General features: G+C 37.4%; 2 protein-coding genes across 2 annotated transcripts in view; both read left to right on the top strand.

Annotated features, from left to right (window-relative positions):
• The window catches only part of LOC6044302, a 133,407-nt gene that overhangs the window by 76,398 nt on the left and 44,779 nt on the right, over positions 1-12,230 (top strand).
• Positions 5,075-6,332, top strand: LOC6044300 (zinc finger protein 530). The gene is made up of 2 exons (XM_001861795.2): positions 5,075-5,166; positions 5,227-6,332. The coding sequence occupies exon 2, from the start codon at positions 5,231-5,233 to the stop codon at positions 6,215-6,217; it is 987 nt and encodes a 328-aa protein (XP_001861830.2). The 5' UTR covers positions 5,075-5,166; positions 5,227-5,230; the 3' UTR covers positions 6,218-6,332.

The raw sequence follows: 12,230 nt of genomic DNA, 5'->3' as shown, positions 1-12,230 counted from the left end.
TTAACGGTACACATCAACCACAGCTTGTGCACCCAGTTTTCTGTTACAGACATTTTAGTATCTTCTAAACTACTAGTACTATCGATATGATTTTTTATTCATCCCCTAAATAAATGTCTTCAATCTTATTTACAACAAAGTTTGACTATTTTTACAATCATATTCTTGCAGGATTGGGTCTGTAAGTTTGACAATTTCGGAATAAGAAGACAATAACTTCCTTGGTTGCTGTGCACCCTTAATGTGAGGAAGGCATCAACCACCTTACGGTGCATTAAGTAACGTTTTTTTTTAATATTTTCAAATATTATGAAATTACACTCTTTAAAAATAAGAACAAAAAACTAATTTGTCGCATAAAAAACCCTTTCCTTTCTTCGGAAAAAAAGACATTTTGCATACCTATTTCTTTCCTGCATACAAATTTGGGGAGAGTCCATAAACAGTTCCATGAAAATGTTCGAAAATCTGAATCTTGAGAAGAAATTTGCCGCGTAGTTTAAGGTTTTGATAATCCACTATAGACACGATAAGGAAATGGGGGGAATTGTTCATGCTCTTTACATTTTTTTAAAGACAAGATAAAAATGTTGCGAAAAGACAAAACAAAACAAACAAAAAAATTTAATGGTGTATTGGTGAGATCGGTGTCCCGTTGTAAGTTTACGCAAGGGCAAAATTGTTGTTTTACTTTTTGAAATAAGATTAGTTAGATGATTTCTCCAAAAATCTTTAATGTGATTTTATTTTATTTTTAATCATAGAAAATTAATCACAACATCACTTATTTATTTCAAAATAACACATTATCATTATTTATTTTGTTAGAGAGGAAAATTTAAGTATCTTTGGCAGTTTTGTCGCTTTGAAATTTAACAAAAAGTTGTTTTAACTCGATTTTGTTTTCAAACTTCCGGATTTAGGTAGCTTAGTATACCTCCATAGGTAAGCGTTTGGAACCAAAGCAAAATTAATATATATAAACAAAAAAGAATCTATATTGTTGAAGTTTTTTTATTAAACATTCATCAGCTATAACACATTTTCTTAAAACCATGGTGGCACAACTGCTCCAGCACATCAAGAGTGAACGCGAAATAAATAGTGAATCCATCAAACACAAAAACGCTGGATATCCCACCTTACATTTGGATACAAAAAATGGATCAAGCACCGACCGATTCACCAGATACAACGTTGTACTGCAGCACCTTGGCGAAGATCCAACAACCATTCCACAGGCGTCCTTCCAATTCGCAGTGGACGCTTCATCGCTTAAGGCGGGATCAAACTTCACCGGGAACGATCTACCAATGGTTAAGATTGAACTGGTATGGAATCGTGCGCCCAACACATTGGTATCTACTGGAAGCGACAGCTCTGAACTCCCGTCACTTACATCCGTTGAAGATCTGGTGACCAAGCCCCAGGTAAGCCCAGCGCCAACGGTTGCTGATCTCCCACTGGACCTGTCGACGCCGAAACCAACCGTGAAAGAGCCGGCGCCCAAAAGTGTGCCGAGGAAGCCCCGGACGAAAACGCCACGACCCAACTACCAGACGGACTTCGTCTGCCAGACGTGCAACAAAACGTTCGGCCGTCAAAGCGGTCTGGTTCAGCACGTCAAGAGCAAGCACAGCGGACCTTGTCCGTTCAAGTGTGGCCAGTGCGGCAAGCGGTTTCCGACCGAAGCCCAGCTGACGGAACACGAAACGCGACATTCCATGGCGGACAAGCCGTACAAGTGCACGGAGCCGGATTGCACGAGCCAGTTTGTGCACAAAAATGACCTGGCTCGACACTTCCAGGGGTCGCACGGAGAGGCCAGGTTTGGGTGTGAGCAATGCGAGAAGAGGTTCGTACGGCACGATCATCTGTTGGTGCACATGCAAACACATGACCGGAAGCGCCAGAGAGAGGAGAAGGAGTTGGAGCAGGGAAAACGGAGGAAGATTGGGTTACAAATCTGATAAGAGTTGTTAGATTGTTATTCACGGTGATTTTTGGTGGGATATCATGCGTGTATGATACGCCGAATGCAATATACTCGAAGTGACTTAACCCTACTTTCAAGCTCATCTTGCAGGTTTTGAAAACATTATTGTTCTCTCCGCCTTTTTCTTTCAAGCTTAATTTGGAATTACTCGATCAGTGTGTAAGCCAACTTTGTTGTGATTCCTCCATATTGTTTTGAATGACGAAAATTTATGTCGGTGGATGAACTAACTTTTTTTTGTTTATTTAATGAAAAACAAAATAAAATTTGCACTATTTTTACCTGAAATGGTCAACATCATCATCCAAAATCTCCAACGGTTGCTCTCCGCTGATGCTATTAAGCTTGACAGAAAAAGGCGGAGAAAAAAAGTGCGGCGAGAGTGGAAATCGCTCGTTTGGATTTGGTGCCAGAGCGACAAAATATTTTTTCAGTGACGTTTATCCTTGCGTTCAACACAACTTGTTACACTCAGAATTAGAGTTGATAAGTTTGCGAACTGACACTACGCTTCGCAAAATTCGAAACCACAATGCACCATTTTCCAAGTTGTCATATATGTCAAATTTAAACAAACCAACGAGAAGAATAAGAAATAAGACGAATATATTGCTTTTCTAATTTATGATATCTACGAAGATGGAATTTTTTATGCATCTTCCAACAAAGTATGATGAGATGGGGGCATACTTTCTTCGGCAGTATTGTAGTACTAACCATTCTGAACAAATTTGCCCAAGACATCAAATTTCTATTTCATATTCTGCTCATTCTACTGCCTTCAAAAAAGTGTTTTTATTCTATAATTTTCTTGATTTGTTTTTGGAAAATTTGGTGTTATCAAAGCATATTTCCTAAAAAATGTTGGTCGGAACATACACGAAAAGTCCCATCTTCCAAGATTTTATAAAAGAGAAATTATAAAAAAAAATCTAGCTTAAATTACTCTATAATGCGTTCTCTGCCATTGGGTTGTTTAAATTTAATCGATTAAGAATAAGAATGTAAACTTATGTAAATGTACAGTCTTCTGTATAATAATTGGCCTAAACATTGATGTACAAAATAGTAATAAACATAACCAAGGTGATTTTCTGATTTTTAAATGGGTTATTCCCAATGAGTATTAAATGTAGATGTCGGTGTAGTGGTAATTAACCTGGGTTCGATCCCAGTCGGCTCCAGTGGCATTTTTCGGTACAGGTCGTCAGTCAATCCAATGGTCGTCAGTTCAAATTCGCGGGGTGGAAGCGAAGAGACCGCCAAGACCTGTGGGTTGTAGAGTGGAATGTTTTTTTAACTTGCAAATGAACTGGATAAAAACATAAAAATGTGTTCCACCTCTTCGAAAAGTGAAAACTCTAGAGTATAATAAAGAGACTATCAATAAATATTACGACTGAAATCATGTAAATAAATCAAATCTAGTACAGGAGCTCCACATTGTTATTATTATTTCAGAGAGAAATTTGCCCATGTTCGTAAAAATGGCTTATAGGGTAGAGGACCCAGTTTTCGCCCTGCTCCAGTTTTCGCCCATCTTCTAGTTTTAATCTGTATTTAACTAACTTATACCATTTTTTGGTTGAATTAATTATGCAGATATACAAATTCAACACTAATTAGAACTTAACTAATGGATTTCTGTTAACAAGTTTTTATTAGCACTTGAAGAAAATCTAATGATTGTCTTGTTTAAAAAGTTCAACAATTGTGTTTTCAATAAATTAAAGTGGGCGATTTTTGGGGTCATAAAAAATTACAAGATCCAATTTTCGCACTGGGCGAAATCTAGTAGGGGAAATATTCCCTGTCTAATCAAACACCAATCTCTGTCATATGAAGAGTTTGATGCTCGATGAAAGCGCCAAAAATACTATTTAGGCTATAAACTTACCAGTAACAGCACCGCCGCAAATTTATGCCATTTATTGGCATAATTTAATGCACTTTTGATCATAATTGCTATTTTGCGAGAGGTTAACTGCTTAATGAAAGTCGCCATCAATATCTTTTCACTTGCGCTAACGTTTTCAAAGCGCTTAAGATATAAAATTGCTTCAACTACCGGCAACATGTTCTTTGCACATTAGCTAATGACTCACTTGAAAAATAATCCCGAAACATGTAAATAATTAGCAAGCGCCATAAAAAAACAAACGCGTCAAGTCTTTTGACGTTTGAATTTTGACGACCCATTCCAATCGAAGGCTGAAGAAAACCGAGCAAAGGCAAATGAAGAATAAAGGGTGGCCACCAACACCACCAGCAGCGCCTGTTGGAGTGAGCCAGTGATGCCTAATCGCAATGAAAAGTGCTTGGAAATATATTTCGATTATTCTAGGTTATTTTTAACATTCTAGGTTATTTTAAAGTCTCGTTCGATAGACATTTTCATTTGTTAGCAAAAATCTTTTGCTCACACAACTACCAATAGAGCTTTATGACGTTTCGCGTACGCACACTAGCGCACCATTTGATTTTGCTGGCCGGACAAAATTTAACCTCACTTTTTTTCGTGTACGTACACGTAATACATGCGCACGTAGATTACTCTATAAGCGACGGCACAAATACTCGTTCACCGATGACGTCATCGATGATCATCAGCAAACTAACACTACCAAAGCTCACTAATACATCGGCATTTATATTGCCTTCACGTTTCACCTTAAGCGTATGAGCTTTATTAATTTTTATTAAGGTGAAGCCGTTGATCATTTTCGAAGAAAGTTGATCATCACTCTAAAATTCTCTGTATTGAATTCAATTTAACCAATTTCTGCAATTTCTTTCTTTTTCTGAAATCTATCAAAAACGAACATGAACTAAGCAAAATAGTATTATAATATACGCAAATAAAAATACAAAAAATTAAATAAGAAAAAAATAAAACCAGAAATCAAAAGTTGCTCAAAATGACTTTCCGAATACGGAGAAAATAAAAATCTGGGCTTTAGAGGGTTGAACAATGTATTAAATGAAATCCACCAAAAAGGATTGACAACCTGACGTCGCGAAAAAAAAAACACAATTTGTTAAGTGTACTGCTATAAAATTGCTAACAATGCATGATACTGCTATTGCAGAGTCATTTGTATGTATCAGCACCGTTCAAGCTGCCACCATTTGTAACTGATTCGGGATTTTGATATTAATTTCAACAGACGGTAACATAATACCTTTCGATTTTCAAGAAATCTTTGCCATAAGGTTATTTTTTATTATAGAATTATGGAACCGATATTCCTAGACATGGCCCAAATGGAAAATTACCAACACGACTACTACAGTACGTACGGAGATCAAATGCAGTACTCCTACGATTCTCCGCAGTACTCAGCGGCACAACCGTGCGCTCAACCTGGGTACGATTACTATCAATACCAGAACGTAGCGGACCAGCTGGTGTACTCCGCTCCACCGGTACACGATGCAGTCATTGTACTGGCTACGGATCAGCAATCCGGATCGTTCTCCAACAGCACCCAATTTGACGCTGAAGTCGACACTAGTGTAATGTCGTTCAGAACAGAAGCTGAAATGCTGGAATATTTTAGCACTTTGGGAGGCATCGACAACATCCAGATCTTGCCGACTATCGGCGAGATGGAAAATACTGAGAAATACATCGATCAGACCCTTGGTCAGTCTGTTCAGACGGAGGGCGTTGAACCGCCAACAACCATTGACAGCAAGGATCGTGAACCAGTGTCGCCAGACCAGCCGGAACAACCCGTCCAGCGAAAACCAGCAACCAAATCAACGACCCTCACAGCACCGAAACGTCCCCGAACCCGCCACGTGTACGAGAACAGCTCGTTCGTGTGTGAACCCTGCGGGCGAACCTTTGGCCGGCGGAGCAGCTTACGGCAGCACAACAACGTACACCACTCGGGACCGCGCGAGCATCGGTGCGAAGAGTGCGGAAAGCGGTTCCACACCGTGGACGATCTGCACCGGCACGTGAAGCGACACGTGACCCTCCACAAACCGTACAAGTGCGCCGAATGTCCGCGCCAGTTCAACTACCAACAGGACCTGGTTCGGCACGTTGCTGTGCAGCACGGCGTTGCCAAGTACGCGTGTCAACACTGTGGCAAACGGATCGCCCGCCGGGATCACCTGCTGGCGCACGAAGCCACCCACACGCGGAAGCAGGACCGGACGCAGCGACGGAATCGGTTCCAGGAGTTGGCACAGCAACAAGTGGAGAACTGAGCTGGGAAGCTTAATTGTTAATGACTATCATAATTTTAACTGTTATGAAGAGCTTGATTCTACGTTTGTTTTAAATAGAAAAAATCACAAAAATAAATTTATGATTTTAACAAAGTTAGGTTTTTAAATTGTAACGCATTTTTCTTAAAACACGAGATTTACTACGGGTGCAACGACTTGCTGAAAATTGGGATGCACAATAGGGTGGCCAAAATCCGGGCTGAAAACTGAAACAATAGCTTTTCTCCATACGATTTGACGATTACAAACTTAAAGCGATTAGAGGGAGGGGTTCCCGTGGGCAAAATGAGCTCAAATTTGAAATTTATCCTATACAAAGCAAAATATTTCCGAATATTACATCATTTATGATCTAACACTTTTGCGCGTCATTAATTCAAATTTAAATGCAATTTGGTGTGATTTAACCGTAAACGTTGAATCTCAAGTTTACATCAACTAGAATTTGTTTTTTACGTAAATTCACATTTTTTTCCTGCGTAGTGTTGGGTCAATCTTTGATTTTAGCGGGTGGACCACTCTAATCCATTCTCTGATGTGACCAACCAAAATTTCGGTTTTCAAAAATAATACAATATTATGTATTTTCGTTTTTAATAAGTAAAACCATTAAATTATTTTTTGCAATTCCGTCGTGAAACTACTCACTTTTCCTGTCATTCTTGAACGACGAAATAGCCTACTTTTCTGTACCAACAATAACATCATTCAGTGTCTTGCGAACCTTCGTGGTGAACGGACACTAGAGCTGCGGTATTTTTTACTACCTAAGCTCAGAGTTATTTCAAAACAAAATTCACAGTCTTTTTAAAGACTACCTGAGTTATTTTCCAAAATTCTAAACAGTCTTTTCAAGACTAACCCACCTGAAATTTTGTTGTATTTTACAAACGAAGCCATCTTTTTAAGAGAACTTTGCTTGCAAAATGCGTCAAAACAAAGGTAAACGCAAATCTTCTGAAGATTTGGTCGTTACGTCGGTGAAGCGTTTGAACGCTAAACCGGCTAACGGAAACAGAAAAAGAAAACAGCCTCTTCTGAGGTCTGATTCTGATTCTGAATGTGAGGTCAATCCTCCAATTCCATTGACAAACAGTTTCGGTGTTTTATCCGAAACTGAAGACAAGGAACCTTCTCCTCGTACTGAGCCTTCTGCCGTCGAGAAACGAGTAAAGGCTCCGCCAATTGTAGTGACTTCCGTCTCCGATTTGGCCAGCTTTCGAACGCAACTGAAGAATTGCAAGGAAACTTGCAATTTGAAAGTTTCGTTCCAGCTTGGTCGAAGAGGAGAATGTCGCTTGTTGACGGAATCTTTACAAGATCACCAAACTTTTGTTGGTTATTTGAAAACCACAAACACAATTTCTACACGTATGAGACCAAGAATGCTCGTCCATTCAAGGCGGTCTTGAAAGGTCTCTCCAACGACTTGTCGGTGGATGAGATCAAAAACGAACTTAAGGTGTTGCTTGGCTTTGCCCCATCCCAAGTAATACCAATGAAGAAAAAATCAAACGGGAATATTTCTCGCTTTGGTTTGACTTCACAATTTTATCTGATTCATTTCAACAGAAATGAAATCAACAATTTGAAACTTTTGGACAAAGTTCAGTTTTTGTTCCATGTACGGGTAAAGTGGGAGCATTTTAAGAAACATGGCGGTAATGGCCAGAATCTGACCCAGTGCCGGCGTTGCCAGGCATTCGATCACGGTACTGATCATTGCGCCATGGTTCCAAAATGCATGGTTTGCGGGGATTCTTCTTACGACAAGGACAATTGTCCCGTGAAAGAAGTCACCCAATTTAAATGTGCAAATTGTGGTGGAAATCACAAATCAAATTTCTGGGATTGCCCCATCAGAAAAAAGGTTTTGGATTCTCGTGCTAAGCATCAGCCGAAATCCAAACCGAAATTTTCTCAAAGTCAGGTTGTACCTGCATCTTTAAATCAAACGTTCGTGCTGTCTCACTCGAACAATTCTAGAAATACCCCTACCGTGGAAAAGTTAGGTAACAACAATGGCATTTCTTATGCTAACGTCGTTTCGGGTTCATCCACGAATTTTAAATCCTCTACCAATCTTTCTGAAATTGGGCAGGTACCTCAAATCTCATTTGAAATTTTTTCTGCTGGCAACGCTTTGGGATCTTCTGATCTCGGCGATGTTACGTTTGAAAAAATGACTTTTTTGCAAAACTCACTGTTTGGTTTGATTCAAACAATGAGTAATGCTACATCCATGATGGAAGCAATCCAGATTGGATTAAAATTTGCGAATGATGTTGTTCTTACCCTGAAGTTTAATCATGGATCTAAGTAATTCCATCAATATTATGAATTTTAATGCTCGCTCTTTAAAAGCGAAAGAAAATGAATTTTTCAACTTTTACGAGTTCATAACGTGCATGTTGCTGTTATAACCGAAACATTTTTAAAAACTGGCACTTATTTGAAAAGTGATCCAGATTATAAAGTTATAACTAATAACCGAATGAATCGAAATGGCGGTGGAGTTGCAATAGTTATCCTCCGTAGTATGACTTATAGCACGTTACGTGACTTTAAGTTAAAAGTTATTGAAAGTTTGGGCATTGAACTTGAAACTTCTTTTGGGAAAATTATGATTGCAGCTGCATATTTGCCATTCCAATGCACTGGGGAAAATAAAAATTATTTCAAAGGGGATTTGAATAAACTTACTCGGCATAGATCTCGATTTTTGATCATCGGTGATTTTAATGCCAAACACCAATCTTGGAATAATTCAAAAGTAAATTCCAATGGTAAAATTCTGTTCAGAGATTGCACTTCTGGTCTTTATTCGGTTTTATACCCGAATGGGCCAACTTGCTTTTCTTCTGTTAGAAATCCATCAACAATTGATTTGGTGTTGACAAATCAAAATCAGTATTGTGGTCCTTTAGTGACTCATGCTGATTTTGATTCTGATCATCTTCCAGTAACTTTTTCACTTTCTCATGAAGCAGTTACCAGACCCAATAGTTCTGTGTTTAATTACCACAAAGCTAATTGGGACAGGTATCAGCATCATATTGAGAATAATTTAATTCATGATTTTGTTATAGAAACCAAAGCTGATATTGATTCAGCCTTGGAATCTTTAACTAATGCAATGTTGGATGCTAGGAATATTGCTATTCCTAAAGTCCAAGTCAAATTTGATTCTCCCATTATTGATGACGATCTTCAGCTTCTGATTCGTCTGAAAAATGTTCGCCGAAGACAGTATCAACGTTCTCGTGATCCTGCACTGAAGCGAATTCAAAAGATTTGCAAAAGGTTATTGACCACAGATTCACTCTCCTGCGAAATGAAAAGTTCGCAAGAGATGTCGAACAAATTAAACCTTATTCCAAACCTTTTGGAAACTTTCAAAGGTTCTTAAGAAACCTCAAAACCCATCCCTTCTTTAAAAGATGGTGATAATATTCTATTAACTAATGGGGAAAAAGCTCAAAAACTTGCTCAGCAGTTTGAGAGTGCTCATAATTTCAACTTGAATGTTTTGAGTCCTATTGAAAATCAAATTTCAATAGAATTTCAGAATATTGTTGAACAAGAATTTTCATCAGATGAAGTTTTTAATACGGATCTGAATGAAATAAAATCTATTATCAAAAAAATTATAAATATGAAAGCCCCTGGTGAGGATGGCATTTTTTACATTTTAATTAAAAAATTACCAGAAGCAACTTTAAGTAGCTTGGTCAAAATTTTCAACAAATGTTTTGATTTGGCATATTTTCCCAGTAGTTGGAAAAATGCCAAAGTAATTCCGATTTTGAAACCGGATAAAAATCCTGCTGAAGCCTCAAGCTATCGGCCCATTAGTTTGCTTTCATCTATTAGTAAATTATTCGAAAGAATAATTCTTAATAGAATGATGACGCACATTAATGAAAATTCAATTTTCGCTGATGAGCAGTTTGGATTTCGCCTTGGGCATTCAACTACTCATCAGTTGTTGAGAGTTTCAAATTTAATTCGAAGCAACAAATCTGAGGGCTATTCTACTGGCGCTGCTCTTCTAGACATAGAAAAAGCATTTGACAGTGTTTGGCATAAAGGTTTGATTGCGAAATTGAAAAGGTTTAATTTTCCGATTTATATCGTGAAAATTATTCAAAATTATTTGACGGATCGTACTCTGCAGGTATGTTATCAGAATAGCAAATCTGATCAACTACCTGTACGTGCTGGCGTCCCTCAAGGAAGCATTTTGGGTCCAATTTTATACAATATTTTTACTTCTGACTTGCCTGATTTGCCCCCAGGATGTCAGAAATCACTTTTTGCTGATGACACAAGCATCTCCGCCAAAGGCAGAAGCCTTCGTGTCATCACAAGAAGATTACAAAAGCTTGGATATTTTCAATTCTTATTTGAAAGAATGGAAAATTACTCCAAATGCTGCAAAACTCAACTTATTATTTTCCCTCACAAACCAAGGGCTGATTTTCTTAAACCAAAAAGTCATCACATTATAAAGATGAATGAGGTAAATTTAAAGTGGGAGGATCAAGTGAAATATCTTGGACTTGGTTTTGACAAAACCTTACTTACAAGGATCACATTGAAAGTATCCAGGTTAAATGTAACAAATATATTAAATGTTTGTATCCACTTATAAACAGGAATTCTAGACTTTGTCTCAAGAATAAACTGTTAATTTATAAACAAATTTTCAGACCTGCCATGCTTTATGCTGTGCCGATCTGGACAAGCTGTTGCTTAACCAGGAAGAAAAAACTTCAGAGGATTCAGAACAAAATTCTGAAAATGATTCTGAAACTTCCTCCCTGGTTCAGCACCAGTGAACTTCATCAATTAGCCGAAGTTGACACTTTGGATGTCATGTCCAATAAGATAATTGATGCATTTCGACAAAAATCATTGCAGTCTTCAGCTGCATTGATCCGCTCTTTATATAGTTTATAAGTTAGTTTTAAGGTATCCCTTTTCCCTTTTGTACATGTAGGACCTCCTACATTTGAAATCACTGAATAGCGAAAGCTACAATATTTCATGAATAAATGAAAGTTGCTAGTATTTAAAATTGAGGTGAAAAGTCATCGTTTGTGATTGGACACTCAATAATATTTTAACTGAATGAATGTACATGGAAAAGAAATTTAAATAAATATAAATTAAAAAAAAAACCAACAATAACAGAATCGAATAGCAACACTTATCAAAATAAATGCTGAAAAGTTCTACTTTTCAGCACTCAAATGGGTGCTGTAAAGTTGAACTTTTGAGCACTTGTTTCATTTTTTTGATTTAAACGATTTATTGACAAAATACATGAAAATTTGACTTAAAATTTCACTCAGTGTGTGTTTTTTGAAATTGCAAAGAATGTTGTATGGAAAACTTGATTTTTTCAGCACTCTTCGTATTTATCCAACTCAGTGAACCTCGTTGGATAAATGTACGACTCGTGCTGAAAAAATCGTCTTTTTGCAACTTGTTGCATAAACTACTATTTTATTTTTTGTTATAATGAACTTTCTCTTATTTGTGGTAGCAATTACAAAATTTCATGCAGTAAATCATTATTACTTCACCCATTACTTTCTAGTATCTAAAGTTCTTTGTCATGATGGTTATGCTCGTAGCATAAATATTGCATCTTTTCAATGGACGATTTCATCTAATAAGCCAAACAATCCTATTATTCTTCATTGCTTACATTATAATATTTTTAAAGATCGGAAACTAACAGTCTAGTTTTCATTGTTAACATTGAAACATAAAAAAATCTTTAAAACTTTGCAAGACAAAATTTTGATTTATTACACTTCGTTTCATTACAACAAAAGTTATGTAAAAAGCGTAAAAAATCATCGTTGTCGTGTTATTTTGTCGCACATACGAGCCAAATTAGGTTATGAAGGTAATATTGTGCAGCACTCAACATCTCACCATTCGACCTTCACAGATCCTCAAAATTTGATTTCAATCCTGA

The sequence above is a fragment of the Culex quinquefasciatus genome, chromosome 3 (assembly GCF_015732765.1).
Source record: "Culex quinquefasciatus strain JHB chromosome 3, VPISU_Cqui_1.0_pri_paternal, whole genome shotgun sequence".
Classification (NCBI taxonomy): domain Eukaryota; kingdom Metazoa; phylum Arthropoda; class Insecta; order Diptera; family Culicidae; genus Culex; species Culex quinquefasciatus.
Note: the sequence above shows the minus strand (reverse complement) of the source record. Positions and strands in the feature narration are given on the sequence as shown.

What these genes read in the sequence shown, in the direction of transcription:
- LOC6044300 (XM_001861795.2), top strand. Translation starts at nt 5,231, where the DNA reads ATGGAACCGATATTCCTAGACATGGCCCAAATGGAAAATTACCAACAC.